This window comes from Penicillium macrosclerotiorum (assembly GCF_028827735.1).
Source record: "Penicillium macrosclerotiorum strain IBT 26536 chromosome Unknown utg000007l_segment0_segment0, whole genome shotgun sequence".
In the NCBI taxonomy this organism is placed as follows: Eukaryota; Fungi; Ascomycota; class Eurotiomycetes; order Eurotiales; family Aspergillaceae; genus Penicillium; species Penicillium macrosclerotiorum.
Window position 1 is genome coordinate 2340747 of NW_026643086.1, and position 16061 is coordinate 2356807.

The window sequence follows — 16061 nt, forward strand, 5'->3', positions numbered from 1 at the left end:
TCGCATCACCTCTGGTTGATTTACATCAAATCCCCTCATGCAACAAGGAAGATTTAATAAATGCAGTCTTAAATCCAATCCGTTATTGTTTTTTTCGGCGTCTCAACCTTTGCTTGATGTTCACGCATTGGGGGCACCTGCAGTATATTGTTCGGCTTTGAGATAGGTTACTGGATATGCCAACCGACTTTTATTGCAGGAACAGACTTCCCAAGAACTTGGTGGTACGGGGGCTTATTCCTCGGCGTTAATCACTGTTTATTACTTGGTCAGCCACGGCCAGGCTCCAAACGGCCTAAAGAGCTATCATTTCCTCTCTGGGCCATGCATACCACCCCCGCTCTTTTTCTCCGCAATTCCCCACAAATGGATGAGGCAGAGGTGGGACCTTGGACTAGTGTACGCATCTCTAGCGTGTTGTAGCGAAGTATTCTAAAATGCCGTCCACCTTGCCGGTGTTCCCTCGTGGGGAAAGCAGAGACTCTTGTGTAGAGGAGACCATTCCAAAGCGTCTGAGCGTCATTGCGGGGAATCTTAGACGAATATATATCCAGAATCTTGCTCGTTTGTCTCTTGCGAAAAAAATCCATCCAGTAGTGTTTGTTCTTTCCTTTTGCCGGAACGCCATGCGCTCAGCCAACTCCTTCCGCCTGATTTCTAGTCTGGTGTTTTTAGCCAGTGTAGAAGCCCACAGAACTAAGATCGATGCTTTGATTACAGCTCTAACACCCCAAGAGAAGATATCTCTTGTTCATGGTGCGAACTATGCTGGAAGCGAGAATTATGCTGGATATGTCCCAGGAATACAGAGGCTGGGGATCCCAGCACTTCAGCTGGCTGATGGAGAGGCGTAAGAACGAAATAAAGCTCAGTTGACTCATATTCACTGCTAATCTAGAACAGGGGAATCAATGGAGTTCAAGATGCCACTGCAATTCCTAGCCAAATAAACGTTGCTGCTACCTGGTCTAGGTCAATGGCGAAGGCCGCCGGCCATGTCACTGGGTTAGAAGCGAGGCTTTTGAAAGCAGGTAAGAGCTTTTTGACTCCTGAAAATATTTCATATAGAGTAAATATGAAACTGATTGTCATACAGGAGTGGCCTTGGCTCCACGCGTCAATCTCCTCCGAGATCCTTTTACAGGCAGTTCTTGGCAGAGCTATTCGGAAGATGCCTACTTGAATGCGCAACTAGGCGCGCAGGGTGTCCAAGGCATTCAGGCAGAAGGAATAATGGCCAATACCAAGCAGATCGGCCCCTCTAGCAGTGGTGCAAGTTCTGGAGACACAAATTCCCAAGTGGATCTCCAGGTACTTCATGAGATTTACTGGCAGCCCCATGAGGTCTTGGTCTATGCTGGAGTTGCTACTATGATGTGCTCATACTCCCAGGTCAATGGCATACCCGCCTGTCAGTATGAAGAGCTACTTAACCGTACTGTGCGCGGGGATTTCAATTTCACGGGAATCGTCATGAGTGACTGGGGCGCAACGCACTCGACAGCCCCAAGTATCAAGGCAAGCCTGGACTGGGAAATGGGTTCGAGAACCTACTATACCACACCTCTATACAACGATATTTATGTCCATGGGAATCTTTCTGAGGGGTACTTGGATCGTGCGCTGTATCACATTCTCTCCACATATGATCGGTTTGGGCTTATTGGGCAGAACCTGACAGCACTGGATTTGATTCCCAATCCACTACCGGCAAAGGTGGTTGAACACTCAGCAGCAGTCGCTTATGACATTGCTTGTCGATCTGGCATTCTGCTGAAGAATAAGGGCGACCTACTACCCCTCTCCAAGAGTCTTTCTAAGTTCGCAGTCATCGGGCCGGCCGCTTTTCAGTATAATCATGGAGCAGGATTTGCCGAGAGGGCATATGGGATACCCTCACGGCTAAAGAGTGCCTTGAATGCTATTCAAGAGCTTACTGGTAACGACCATATCCAAACAGCAATTGGGGTTGACGTCCACGGGACTCTCATCCCTGCAAGTTCTTTGCAACAGGAAGATGGAACCCCTGGAATGCTTCGAACAAACTCGGAGGGAGAAACATCCCTTGATCCAGATATCAATTTTTCTGGAAGTTCAGCGTTGCCAGGGAATAGCTCCTATTCCTGGGCTGGCTTCCTGAAGGCAAATGAAGACGGATATTATCGTTTGTCTTTGCAACGTCGGTTTTCCCGCGCCGGCGGCAGACTCAATGATTCAGACTACTTGAGTGTATGGGCTGTCGAGGTCCTCACTGTCAACGGAACCGTGTTTGACGGGTTTCGACTCCTTGGAGATGGAGGAGCTCGCCCTTGGAGTTCTCCTCTTGCCTCCAAAGACGGGTGGGATGAAGTCGGCACAGATGTTTATCTAAGCGCTGGCCTCCACAATATCACTGTGAGCGTTACGAACGTCTTCGATGACCCTGTAGAAGTCCGTCTAAATTGGGTGACTCCATCCCAACGAGAACAAAATTTTCAAGCGGCTGAGAAGATTGCGTCGGATGTGGAAGTCCCCATAGTCTTCGCACACACCAATAGCCCCTCCGACGTGGGAATGGAACTGATACACGGTTTTAATGAACTCATTTCACGAGTTGCCACGGTGAATCCCAGGACAGTAGTTGTGCTCAATAACGCTGATCCGGTTCTCATGCCATGGCTTGAGCAAGTTTCGTCAGTCCTCTGGATGGGATACCCCGGGCAGGAAGGGGGTCGTGCCACCGCGTCGCTCCTTTTCGGGGACTGCAATCCTCAGGGAAAACTCACAATCACATATCCGCAGTCAGTCAATGACACAGTTACTAGAAACCCAAAGTATCCAGAAAGGATGGCGACAGAAAGTGGCACAGCCATCTTCTCCGAAGGCATCAACTCTGCTTATAGGTGGTATTTAAGCACGCAAACTAACGTCCTCTTTCCTTTTGGCTATGGCTTATCATATACCACGTTCAAATATAAGAATCTTGCCATCGAGAAAGCACCTAGTGGTGGATTCAAAATATCGATCGAAATCAAGAACACTGGCTCCCGTAATGGAGTTGATATTCCCCAGCTTTACCTTGGCCCCCCAGAGAATTCAAGCTCCAAATACCCAGGAGTTCAATTTGCGGTCTCAACTTTGGTTGGCTTTGAAGATGTTGAAGTTCTCGCAGGGGCCACGAAAACTGTCAGCTTTTTCATAACAGAGCGACAGCTCAGTTTCTGGAGACCTACGGATCGATCTTGGGTCCTAGGGCGTGGAACTCGATCTATATGGGTTGGAACTAATGCTGTACGCAAGGATCTAGTAGGCAAGCTTGATGTTTGAATGATTCCTGTTCTGTATGCTTCAATATGACCCTGAATACTACATGACCTGTTGGAACACTATGATCAAATGAGAGGAGACGAAAATCAAGAGAAAGATTAGGAGATACTCCCTCGGTAGTGGGGACTTTCTCAGGATGGATCAATATAAGTCTTGTTTAGGCGTTGTCGTACAAAGGGGTTCTGCAACTAAACACTAGAGCTACTGCGGTGATAATAAATTTTGATTTTTTGAGTAAAAGTCTCTTGGCAGTCTAAAACAGACGATTTTAAACTCTGTGGAATCTTCTTGATCATAATAGGTTGTTGTTTATTGATACAAAGAATATAAATAGACTGAACAAAGTGCAAGGTGATAACTCATCAAACACTGCCCAGATAGACTGGGATAGCAAATAAAAGCCCAAAACACAATCCTGTGACTCCCCAAAACATGCATAAAACCAGGCTGGTCCGTTTTAGTGAAAAAGAAAATGACAGAAAACACATTCAGTAACAAAATACAATTTTGAATACAATTAGTGAGCAAGTCGAGGTATCTCATGTACTTCATCATAATCACTCTGCGCGAACACGCGGTTTCTTATTCTTTGGTGCATTCAGGTAATGTCTGTTGCCATTTTGGTCGTACTGCCATCGACCGTGATTATTTGGGTTGGCGACAAAGTCCGCAGGTACAGTTGGGTCAATGAATTCAAATGTTCTCTTTGGAGGCGCAGGTCGACAAGGTTGTGTGGGTACCCGAGGTGGAGAAACTGCAGGTGGAATAGTTGGATAGAACTGTACTGGTGGGAACCCAACAGGGGGATACATGATTTGATTATAAGGTGAAAACTGGCCGTAATACTCCATTAAGTGATAGTTTGGAGGCGGTGGCGGGTAGACCAGTGGATGAAATATTGGCGGCTGTCCAGGATACTCCGTAACATTATGCATTGGTGCCGGTACAGGGAATCCAAAAATTTGGGCAAGTCCTGGAGCTTGGAAGCCTGTGGTCAGGTAGGAGCTTTGTTCCAGACAGCCATGCATAGGCCTTGAATAAGAAATCGACGGGCTGGCGGCAGACGGGACTCCAAGACATGGAGGGCCTGGTGTGGAGGGCGGCGTTGGAACTTTCGGCGTGGGCGGCGTGGATGACTTTGCTTGGCTCCTCTCAATAACCGAGTCAGTGTCCGTCGTAGACTCAGGTAGTTCGGTAGTCGATCTGGAGCCATCACTGTTGGTATTGGTGTGCATGCTTATCTCATGATCTGATATGTCGAGAGTAATGAACGGTAGTGGAGAAAGAGTGCGGTCCACGTCATTTAAAAGCTTTATCGTACCTGCCTCATCTGAAGTGTTATTGTTGTGCAGCCCAGAGTTTGGTCCAAGCCCTTCCCAATCCTGGTTGGTGAACGCGCGGAAGAGCGCGGCCGATTCATCATCGTCGAATGGTAGATTGAGCTGATTTATAGAAGCTTCAGTTCGCTCTATGGAAATAATGGAAAGAGTGGTGTTCATCGTGCCTCTCAACTTTGGTATATGTATGTAGAAAGCCAGATGATAAGGTTAAAAAAAGAGTGGTCGAGAGCACACACGCGCGCACACGAGAGAGAGAGAGAGAGAGAGGAGAAAAAGAGAGATGTGATGATGGTGAATATGCGATACGAGGATTAAAGAGAGCAATATGAAAAGCGAGGCTTCTAGCGAAAGGGAGTTTGATAGAGAAAGTGGTAGTGGAGAAGGGGGGGAAATGCTGGGGGGTAGAGCTCATGGAAAGAGTCTTTCATGACAGCGTTCATGATGAAAAGATGCTGTCAACTTGGAGGAGCGCCGACGACCTTAACAGAGCCGGCGGCGAGATGACGGCGAGGCGCCACGGCCACTTAAATGATTTTGGATCTTGAGGCTTCCATTCCTTCAATTCTCCATAGCAGTTGCCCCAACAAACTCCCAGCAGATGGCATGACGATACTCGGGTCCTTTAGCATCGGTATCCTTCTGATCAGCCATGACAGAGGAGCATATATTTGGAGCAGATGCAATCATAAAACCGTCTTTTCCCTCTATAGCTTGCCTTCCCAGAGCAGAGGCAGACAAAATGAACCAAGCCGATTTAGGGCTGAACTTTGAAGTATGAAGCCTAGAGCCGCTGCCCATTTAGGGCAGACAAGGTCAGGCTCCACTCACACTTTGCAGCCAAGGTTTGAGGAGGTCGCAGACTTACAGTAAAGCGGAGAAAAGCTGGATTATCCACTTTGAAGAAATTAAACCATGCCATTTTAGGCTGACAAGATCAATGGGGCATGTCTCGTCGGACTCTGGGACGCTGTAGCGACTCAGGTATGGGTCAACATGATCGGCAGCAGACACCCGAGGGGACCCCAGCTGGACCATAGCTACCCATTCGGAGAGAGCCCCACATCTTTCTTGCATGTCCTCCTCTGACATACTGTTGGATAGCAGGCCACCCAGCAGTGGAGTGAGAACTGTGCCGAGGTTCGTTTCCAGCTGTTCAAGCTCCACAACTTGCGGATGAAGCTTTTGGATCGGCCTGGTATCTATTGACAATTAACTTCGGGTTCTTTCCCTAGAGCGGAAGAGACAAACCATGGGTTTGGCCGACTGTCGGCTCTAGGTCGCAGAACAGCCAGGCCAAGGACGAGTCGAGGACATTCTTGAACGCAGACACAATTTTGTCAAATCCTTTCTTGCCATGTAACATTGACGGCAGTCGTAAATTCAACTCAACCACTGGATTTCGTCAATCTCCGGTATGCTAGTGGAGTGGATCGCACATACAGTATCTCTCTTTTCCATGCTTCCTGCCTCCGCTACGGATTGGTTTTCCAGGAAGCCCTGTGCGCTCGAAGACTTCCTTCCCTAATTCGATTTTGATAGTTCCTATTCAAGAACAGAAATTAATATAATGTGTTGATTAGGGGCAACTTGCGACAAGAGTTTGTTGAGAGCTGCTAACCATTGTTTAGTGTAAAAACATTGTCTGACCCAGCTTTGCCTTCCGAAATCATGAGAATATTGCCTAGGTGGAATTAGAAGGGTTTTTTTTTTTTGGATCGGCCAAAACGAAGTATTGATGTATTCAAATTGGTAAACCTTACACCAATACATCAATATTGGTGGGACTAGAGACTGTACCGGTCTTAATGTATGTGTTAAAGAATTCTGGTTCGAGTAATTCGAAAGGTGACATGAAAACCCGTGCATACTGCGGTTTTTCTAGCTTGGCATCCAATGACGCGGATATGCTTTCATAAACATTTTGAGGCAAGATAAGTTCGACCTGCTGAGTGATTAATTTTTTGAGCCTTGATTAATGCTGTGAAAAGCCTTACAGTATGCACAAATGGGTGGTTCAGGATGGTAGAGAAAGGAGGTTTCTTGCTGGGAATCTGCTTCGGGTCGACAAAAGCAGGCAGACGAGCGACTGTGGTATAGCATTTTTCGCGTTTGGACGCGTCGTCAGTGATGTCAAACATGTTGCAGCCCTTTTGAATGATCAAAGGCACGCTTTTCTTGATCGCTGGAGTGAAGATGGTTGTCTAAGTCGGGGAAACGGACTTGCCGGGCAAGAATTTTGTCGATAGCAGCGCTGTGGAGGCGGAGATTTCGAGGTTCGATTAAGCTTCTCTTATCGATACCGCAATGATCTCAGCATCACACCCACGACTCCATTTTTGGAATTAATGATGTTTTTACTACGGGAATTAAGAAGTTGAGCACGGATTGGTCTTAATCTGATACACGGCGTAAAATTGTTCTATGTGGTCAAAATTGCAATGTGTTTGTTACACATCCTAAGGTAACCATAGACGTTCTAGGAATATGCTTCACTACCGAAGTGAAATAGCACCGGCTTCGCAAGGAAAGGGTGTTGGAAAATTTGACTGAATTGAAGATTCATTATATCGGCTGTGGTTAGCAATTAGACTATCTTATTTATTTCGTCAGGTGGTCGTATGCTCATCGGACATGGTGATGCTTATATGAGACCACTACTTAAGTCTCCCTTTGGAAGCAAGCCCTTTCTAGATCCAATAAGCCGTTAAAGCTAATCAACAGCACGATGAAGCATAAAGTAAAATATTTGGAAGTATCGATATGATATCGCCAGGTAGTCTAGTAAAACCAGGGAAATCGGCATCCTGGAAAGCCTCCTTGACAACGTTATGATAACGAGTCACCAGTATAGGCAGGCCTGTACCAGATGAATAGAGTGCCACTAAAGAACATTCATTCCTCTCTCCACGCGCACAGCAAGTCTTTCTCAGGAGTTTTAGTGCTCCGTCTTTCCACGTCCCTTTTCCCACGCCTCCTTCAATGACAGCACGTTTGTCGCCTGAGGCAGCAATCGCGCCTCCCGCCGCAAAGCGATGGATCCCAACTGCACCGCGACGAAACTTGAGGGTCTCTGAACTGAAGACCGCAGAACCCCACACGCCTCCGCCAATTGGGTCATTTGTTACCTTGAATGCAGATCTGCTTGATACTTCCTGCCCATTGCTAGAGAAGCAACAGCAGTAATAGCAGCAGCAGCCAGAGCAGCAGGAGATACCAAAAATGGCGCCTGCGCTGCGCCGAGATCTCCTAGCTAAGGAACACTTCGGCATTGTCTTTGGGGGTGTCAAGACCCAACACTACCATGACCCAGCCACGAAAGGGCCAGGATCGCATACGTCAGTTTTTTTCCCTTCCTATGCCCCGTTCAAGCACTGACATGACCTCTCCGAGCCAACAGTATCCGAACTCTAGCATGGAATCCTGCCGGCCAGCTAATCGCAACAGGTTCTGCTGACCGTACATTACGAATCTGGAACCCCGAGCGTCCTGCTGTCCGATACTCGACCGAACTGCGCGGGCACACCGCGGGCATTGAGAAAGTCCTCTTCAACCCTGTACGAGATGCCGAGTTGGCCAGCTGCTCCACCGATGGCACAGTACGCTTCTGGGATGTGCGCTCCAAGACATGTGTGAGCCGACTCGATGTGGGCGGAGAAGCGTTTACACTCTCATGGTCTGCCGATGGCAGTACTATGGTTGTTGGTAGGAAGGTAAGTCGGTTCTCTTGCTGCCTCCATCTGGCGACCATCTTAGAATCGTCTAACCCTCTCTTGCTACTGCTAGGATGACACCTTGATCCCAATTTCTGTTCAATCGCCTTCAAATCCGACTATCATAGCCAACCAAAGCACAAGCCATGGGTCCTCTTCATTCTCTTTCCCCTCAAAGCCTGGCGCTTCAACCTACTCAGCCCTTACGCCGCATCCTCAACCTATCCAAACCAATGCCACAACCTTCTCCCACCACATCGCCTCTCCTTCCTCCCCTGATCTCCACCTCTTCGCAACAACCGGCGAAGGTACCGTCAAGATTATTTCTTACCCTTCCTTCGACATACTCCACACCCTACACGCGCACACATCAGCATGTATGGCTATCGCTCTTGCGCCTACAGGCCGCTATCTAGCCGTGGGAGGCAGTGACGCGCTTATCTCTTTATGGGATACCACTGATTGGATATGCCGGCGTACTCTTTCTAGCGAAAATGGTGGTGGTGTTCGTGGAGTTAGCTGGAGCTTTGATGGGCGCTTCATATGCGGTGCTTGTGATGAGCTTGGCTGCGGTGGGAATGGGATCGAGATCTTTCACGCCGATACTGGTGAGAGCGTCTACACTGTGCCGACTACTGGTGCTAATGCTGGCGTCCCGGCTGTTGCATGGCACCCGTCAAGGTATTGGCTGGCATACTCAACTACGAATGATGGGCCTGGAAATAGCAATTCAGGAGGATTGAAGATTGTTGGCGCTGCGGGCGGTGGTCTCTAAATTTTTTGTGTCTCTGCGATTCTCCTCGTACTGGTCAAAGATCTGCAAGAGGGCCCAGGTAGCACATCAGGCGTATTCTCAATAGTTTACTACTATTTCGTTCCTAAGGACACGCCACAGAAGCACAGTAATAGTTCTTGTTTTGTCTGCATTGTATTATCGTAAGGACTGCCATATCACACAGTTTTTCCTTGAAAAGAGATGATCAATTATCAGACCAGAGAGGAGAGCTGAATTATATCAAAGTTATTTGTGTTCCATCATTAAATCGTTGCAAAGACCTCGAACGCCACAAATCAAGAAGATTTGACTTTCGGGTATAATATTCATGAGCACAACGAGAGAGCAGACCTTTTGGAGCTCGCAAGGGAACCTGGTGTGAGGGTTAGGTAAGTTTCCTCTTGACCGCCAGCTATTAGGACCAATGTGGACCGGTTCTGGATGTGATGACACACGGAGGTCATCCGAAGAGAGCATTCACTTCATAGTGTTGTATGTGTCAACAAGTTGGAGAGGAGAGTAAATTGATGCCACTCGTGTAAGAGAAAAGGCCCTTTGATGAGCGATCCCGCAATGAAGATCGTTGTAATAAGATCCTTCAAGTAATATGGATTATAGATGCAAGTTCACTCAGGTGGGCTTCACGATGGGCGCCAATTCTCCCAGCCATTACTAACTCCGTTATTTAGAATTTGTGCCCATTGAGCATCGCTCAAGGATTCAACATTCAGATTGTTAAAATCAATGCTGGTGGGATTGCCAGAATTAGGTGTGGGCAGATCCCATCCAGCAGGTAAAGCGAATGCATTTGCCGCCGCGGTGGCTCCCAGGGGACTAGCGGTGCTGGTCGCATATACTTGTCCAGATAATGAGCTCATATCGGGAACTTGCGACGACTCGGCCGTTGCAGGGGAAATATGGGCTGAATGGACCTTGTCAAAAGATGTGGCAGAGCTCTGGGATGGGTATGCAGAGCTTGTTTTTGGCTTCTTATCCGGAGAAGGGTTGTCTGTCCCAGAAATCGAGTAGGACGTATTAGAAGACGAGTTCAAAGTTGATGGTGTTGGGTGATCAGAGGGTGGATTCCTGTCTCCAAGGCCAAAATCTGGTGAAAACTCCATATCGACATCAGTGATGCCCTGACCAATTGGGTCTGAGTTTCCATTCCCCGATCGTATTCCGTGGGGAAAGAGATATTGCGATCCATTACCACCAGCTCCACTTTCAAGGTCTAAAGTCGTAGAACTCTTCTGTCGGCGGGGAAGTGATGCGGTCATACTGGATTGTGCATGACCTCCAGAGCCTCTCATATTCGTGTTGTTTCGAGGAGCCTCATTATTCGAGTCTGCAGATTGATTTTCACGAACAGTGTACAAGGGAGTGCACTCCATTTTTTCAGCACAATATGTTTGCTGTTTTGGAATGAGTGTCCTCGAGTCTTCTGATAATCTGAAATGATAGGGAAGACTTACCATCGCCTGCATAACATGACTAGTGCCGCTCTTTGAGCTAGAAAGCGCATGTATCCCAGTTCCTTCAAGATCGACGTCTAGCTGAACGAGGAAAGATTCCGTCAGAGGATTCTTGGATTTCATAGCATTCAAAGCCGAGACAACAAATTGTAACGAGGAATAGACCGTGGAGTCATCAGGTCGAGATTTAAGGTACTGTACAAACACCCGTGCTGAGATGTAGAGGCAAAATGACATGAAAGGATTCAACTGCCAGCAGTTAGTTTGAGTAATGATGATAGCACGATGGACTCAGACATACGATTGACAGATCCATATGGCTAACCATTTTCATGATACTTGAGATCTGGTTTGCTGCCACGAGACATCGCCGTTTACTCTCGATGATAATTTGGTTTGGCATCTTGTTCTTTTCAGCCTTGAATATTGCGGCTTGGTGGAGACAAATGGTCGAGGTATGAATGCTCATGTTGGCAAAGATAACATTGACATCATCCATCCCGCTCGGAAGTCGCAGGTGGTCAGGCAAAGAAAGCGCAATATGAAGGAGTATATTATCATGGCTTCGATGCCGTTTCCAGAACTCGCCATTAAGGTCATTATCGTTATCATTTGGGTGTGGTCGGTGGATGTGGACGAGATTCCGACCAAATAGGTTCGACAGAACGCAAACGCATGCAAATGGAGACAACGTAGACACTCCTTCGCCTGCAATAATATCAGATAGACGAAGCGTACGCTGTGGCTTGCTCTTCAAGAATGACTCTTCGGAGGCTGGGAGATTTGTCATTACCTGTTTATTGTCAACAATTAGCATCCTGAGAGTCATACAAGGGTGTGGATAGAAAAACCAACATCATTCTCATCAATGACCATTGGCCAGCCAGTCCCAATGCTCGCATAGCGGTCCGTGCAGAATGCCATCCAGAAAACGCGCCGACGTTCTTCTCGCTCAGTCCAATCTTTGGGTGGAAGTATAGACTGCTTGACATCTAGACCGGCACCGTCCAATCGATGCAGCCCCATCATTAGCGCCAGCCTGGTCGCTTTACCAACGCTCAACCAAGCCCGCGGGAAGTAAATCATGCGAAATTCATAGGTACCAATGAGGATCCAAGTCTGGCAATGTGCCAGGCTGACCACCCCCTCTCCGAATCCTTTCATCTCGTCCATCTCAGCGTATTTGCGGGATCGCTGATAGAAGTGGTGGTGTAGAAAGAAGTATTTGTCGGTAACGGAAGCAGCATGGGACCACATCATGTATCGTAGACATATGGGAGGCCGCATGTGAGGGGCGAGGTTCAGAGCGGAATAGTATCGGGGGCGATGGATTATTGGCAGCATCGGGCAGATCTTTTCAAAGAATATGTTGTCTCTGCAAACCAAAAACGTCAGTAATAGGATAGTAGGGTAGATAGCGGCTCACCTACAGTTCCTCTATCACATCCTGGGCTGGTAGAGGCTCTTCCAAGCCCAGGCTGATCAAATCCCACTGCGGGTCGCTGGGGATGCCTGAAACTCCCTCGAACACAGGATGGCCCAGCTGCGACGTACCAAGTCCATTTGAAGTTGCAGGCACTGAGGCGCTGATGTCGTTCCCCAGGGAAGAGATGTCGTGCAAAGACAGCAGGGAGTCATCGTGCATGGATCCTGTGAACGCATTTTCCGGCGGCTGAGGCGGGGATGTTCGTTGTGCATTATCGGATTCTTGACCTTTGAGAAGTGTCTCGACTTGAGCTGATGGCGCGGCGATGATTAGTGACAATCTTCACCACCCTGGTAGAAAACCCTCTCCCAGGATACATACCTAGTCGCGCTTCCAGCTGCTTCACATACCCACGCTTCGGTCCACTCTTCTTGCGCACTTCATCATAAGCGCAATCATGACTCAAGCGCGAGCATGTTCCGCAGCTTGGCCGGTTTCCATCGCATCTCAGCTTCCTCCGCCGGCAGACAACGCATGCGATGCGCTTCGGGCGAGGAACAAAGTGACTATCGCTCGCATCGGCATTTTGGGCGGGGTTGCTGTTTTCCGTGCGAGATGATTCTGATAGAGATGATGGCAGCATGGAGTACTGCGAAGCATCCTGTGCGAATCCCGAGGGTGGGAGGTTTTCCATAGCGGGCGCGGTCGCCGGGCGCAGAGAGAAAGACGTAATTCGTAATCAGAACCGATAACGACTCTAGGCTTGGCGACACTTATGAAGACCAGGGACTTCAGGGCGGCGTGAAGGACGTAGGAGACATGAATTGTTCACAAGTCAAGCGCAACAAGTTGTTCTTATCAGATGGCGTGAGGGTCTGCGGGGATAAGAAGGAGCAAAAGACAAAATGTGAGGATGACGGCGGCACCTCGTATCAGAAGAGGGCTGAGCTCTGATTCTCGGCCCCGACCTTCTCTCTCTGTTATCAACTTATTCCCCCTTAATTTGGGTTCGACTACCTTCCACGCGCAACTATTGTGGAGGCACTTCATCTCCCATCGCCCGTGTAGGTGCTGACCCTAGATTTTAGCATTTGGGGGGGGGGGTATACGCACCACAGCGTTGCCTGGCGGGCTTGGCAGATCGACAGGGCTCCGGGTGTCGATCGCCTCCGAAGACAAATACATCCCTGGGCAATTAGACAGGATGCGATGTCTCTAACGTGGACAAGTGATGGAATGGGCCATAAAGGACTTCTCTAAGCCATACTCGACGTAGGATGAGAAATATAATGGGGATAAAGTAGACCTATTGGTTCACATTTTTTATACAAATGATCTTGGATTTTTCAGGCTAATAAATACACGGCATCACCCAAGGTCCCACTGATAATAGAAACGAATATACCCAGTGATAGTAGACATTGGGAGAAAGTTACACTGAGATGCAAGAAATCAGGAAGGAAAATATCGTACAGTCGCCCCGGGTGTGGTTGGAGGCAAGGCATGGGATGGGGAAAGCTCGTAGTCTGGAGAGTGATGCAGAGGAGTTGTAGAGAGGACAATAATCCGAGTGACTCTCAGTATCCCGAGTGAGAAAGGCGGAAAAGGAATCCTTTAGTTGTAACCACGACGGCGTTTGCCTTGGTTACGAGGTCTTGGGTGCACAACGGCCTTGTTGATCTTCCACTTGGGTCGGGTCTTGTAGCCGGATTTGGTCTGTCCGCAAAAGAAGAAAGAACACGATTGATTAGAACAGGATTCTGGAAATATGTGCTTGATGACGGATGACTTACCGGAATACCCCAAGGGCTCTTCGGGTCAACGTTACCCTTGGACTTGCCACGACCACCACCGTGTGGGTGGTCCATCGCGTTCATAGCTAACCCACGAACTGTGGGACGAATATTGAGCCAACGCGAGCGACCGGCCTTGCCCAGTTGAGTGTAATGATAGTTGGGGTTGCTGGCAACGCCCACAGTGGCACAACAATCCTTGTGGAGGAGACGAGTCTCACCACTGGACAGGCGCACAGTGATATGCTGAGCGAGATGCTCCTGCTTTCGACGCTCAAGAAACGACAGAGGCTTCTTTTCCTCTTCAGGTTGATCGGTCTCGAGTTCCTGCTGCCGAGAGTCGCTACCCTTGGCAACTACCGTGGCATATGTTCCGGCGCTACGGCAGAGCTGGGCACCCTTTCCGGCACGGAGACCAACGTTGAAGATTGGAGTTCCGACGGGAATCATATGTAGCGGCAAGCAGTTGCCTCTCCAGGCAGTCCTGGCCGCCAACACACCGGGATCGACGGTACCACCCATGCTCTTCCACAGGTCCTCCGGGATACCCGACATATAACTCTGCACCACATCGCCAGCGCGCATGCCATCCGCGGCCAGAATATAGCTCAGATTGGTGGTCTCTTTGCTACGGACCAGCGCGATGTGCGCGCTGCGACCGGGGTCATACTCAATGCGCTCCACCAGATGAGGTCCGGGAGCAGCCCGCAGAAAGTCCACCGTCCGTATCCGACGCTTGTGACCACCACCGTGATGGCGAACTGTGACTCGACCGCTATTGTTACGGCCACCCTTAGCATGACCACGTTTAGGAAATGTCAATCGATGGACCGGACGGCCTTTCCACAAGTGGTCGTTGATGGGCCGCCGCAAGTGTCGGACACCGGGGGTGCGAGGAGTATATGTGCGGAGTTTTACCCCCGATTCATCTCGGGTCGGCGGAGGGGCGAAGGAAGCACTGAAGTCAGACAGCGGGGCAGAAAGCTTTTCGGAGGATGTTTCGATTCCATTGATCCCTGTTGCAAATTGACGAACTGGTGTGGCCGGTAAACACCTGAAGGGAAGCCGAAGGCCCCAAAGGGCCATTCGGGGTTGAAGCATGGTTATCGGATAATGATACAAAGACAAGGAAAGTTGGAGTCGTTGCACCAACGGTGGTTCTTGTGGAATTTCCCCAATTGCAAGCCCAATGCACTTACAACTCAACTCCGTGACGCGAGACTGGACCTTGCTGTCCCTGCAGGGCAAAAAGTTCTGGGATGTGCTCACGTGACAGTTGTTCTCACCGCCTTAGACCTCGCTGGTTCTGTCGCCCGATTTGTGTCACGTGATGTATCTGCATCTGCCACACTGTGTCGGGCTGTGGTCACCGCCACAAAATGTGGCTCGGTTTCCGACCAACCCTTTGATCCCGTGATTTGGTTGCCGGGCAACTGTGTTGTTTTCCCACACGCCTCACGTTTCGACGCCCTCGCGTATCCACCGTTACCGATACTACCAATACCGCCCCTGCCACCCAGCCCAACCACCGTGTCCCTGCATTTCTGGATCTACCTTCGATCTGAACCGGTACAAAGGAATCCTCTCTCTCTACTCTTCGCCTGTGTTATCTTCAGTTTCCTTTCCATTGCCGCATCTCTAATTTGTTTCATTGACAAGAAGCGAAAGTGGAAGAGACCCGTCGCGACTCGCTGTGTGGGGCGTCATTCAGGTTTGACCGGTTTTCCACGCTAGCACAGTAGGGCCAAACATCGCTTGACCCTCTCGACTTCTTCCTTTTCCCTCATCATCATCATCATTCCATTTCAAGATACCCTTCCTCCCCTCCCAACTCCCCTTTATCCCGGGCCAATCCTCTTGGACGGATTCCACGTGAAATTCGAATACCTCTGTGCCCTTCAATCCCGCATTCTCGCGCGTTTTTCAAGCTTGGGCAGCAGAGTCTTCGCGAACCCTCTCGATATCACCATCCTGTTTTATGCGTCGTGACTCACGACTCATCCCATCTTCTAACATCTGAGCTGCCTTTCTTGCCTTGAGACAGGTCTGTAGTCATCAGAATCAACGCATTTTCACGCGTGGTACGTGCACATCGACCTTGGTTGCTCTGGTATTTGGGTTCCCCACTGGGGTTATGTCGAGTGGAATGCTGACTTGATGGCCCGCGAACAGGACGAGAATTATATTCCTCGCCCTTTCTTATTCTCTCGTCGCGTCCCCTTCTCCCTTCGTCCTCTCT

The 16061-nt window shown here is 49.1% G+C and overlaps 6 protein-coding genes across 6 annotated transcripts; 2 read left to right on the forward strand and 4 right to left on the reverse strand.

The window, feature by feature from the left end:
• Positions 1-626: 626 nt before the first annotated feature.
• On the forward strand, positions 627-3306 carry N7462_007667 (beta-glucosidase; the record flags this gene model as incomplete). The annotated part of the gene is made up of 3 exons (XM_057079385.1): positions 627-850; positions 904-1031; positions 1097-3306. The coding sequence occupies 3 exons, from the start codon at positions 627-629 to the stop codon at positions 3304-3306; spliced, it is 2562 nt and encodes an 853-aa protein (XP_056932055.1).
• A 557-nt stretch (positions 3307-3863) lies between these two features.
• On the reverse strand, positions 3864-4805 carry N7462_007668 (uncharacterized protein; the record flags this gene model as incomplete). Its single annotated transcript, XM_057079386.1, has 1 exon — positions 3864-4805. One exon carries the CDS (start codon positions 4803-4805, stop codon positions 3864-3866), a length of 942 nt encoding a protein of 313 aa, XP_056932056.1.
• Positions 4806-5204: 399 nt separating this feature from the next.
• N7462_007669 (ribonuclease P protein subunit p40) lies at positions 5205-6784 on the reverse strand (the record flags this gene model as incomplete). The annotated part of the gene is made up of 7 exons (XM_057079387.1): positions 5205-5436; positions 5512-5845; positions 5895-6038; positions 6087-6188; positions 6265-6327; positions 6444-6588; positions 6641-6784. The coding sequence occupies 7 exons, from the start codon at positions 6782-6784 to the stop codon at positions 5205-5207; spliced, it is 1164 nt and encodes a 387-aa protein (XP_056932057.1).
• Positions 6785-7865: 1081 nt separating this feature from the next.
• Positions 7866-9131, forward strand: N7462_007670 (uncharacterized protein; the record flags this gene model as incomplete). Its single annotated transcript, XM_057079388.1, has 3 exons — positions 7866-7981; positions 8044-8356; positions 8430-9131. The coding sequence occupies 3 exons, from the start codon at positions 7866-7868 to the stop codon at positions 9129-9131; spliced, it is 1131 nt and encodes a 376-aa protein (XP_056932058.1).
• A 641-nt stretch (positions 9132-9772) lies between these two features.
• Positions 9773-12723, reverse strand: N7462_007671 (putative C6 transcription factor Prf; the record flags this gene model as incomplete). The annotated part of the gene is made up of 6 exons (XM_057079389.1): positions 9773-10543; positions 10604-10852; positions 10905-11396; positions 11459-11978; positions 12034-12340; positions 12411-12723. 6 exons carry the CDS (start codon positions 12721-12723, stop codon positions 9773-9775), a joined length of 2652 nt encoding a protein of 883 aa, XP_056932059.1.
• Positions 12724-13643: 920 nt separating this feature from the next.
• N7462_007672 (mitochondrial 54S ribosomal protein uL2m) lies at positions 13644-14923 on the reverse strand (the record flags this gene model as incomplete). The annotated part of the gene is made up of 2 exons (XM_057079390.1): positions 13644-13745; positions 13823-14923. 2 exons carry the CDS (start codon positions 14921-14923, stop codon positions 13644-13646), a joined length of 1203 nt encoding a protein of 400 aa, XP_056932060.1.
• Between the last annotated feature and the right edge of the window lie 1138 nt (positions 14924-16061).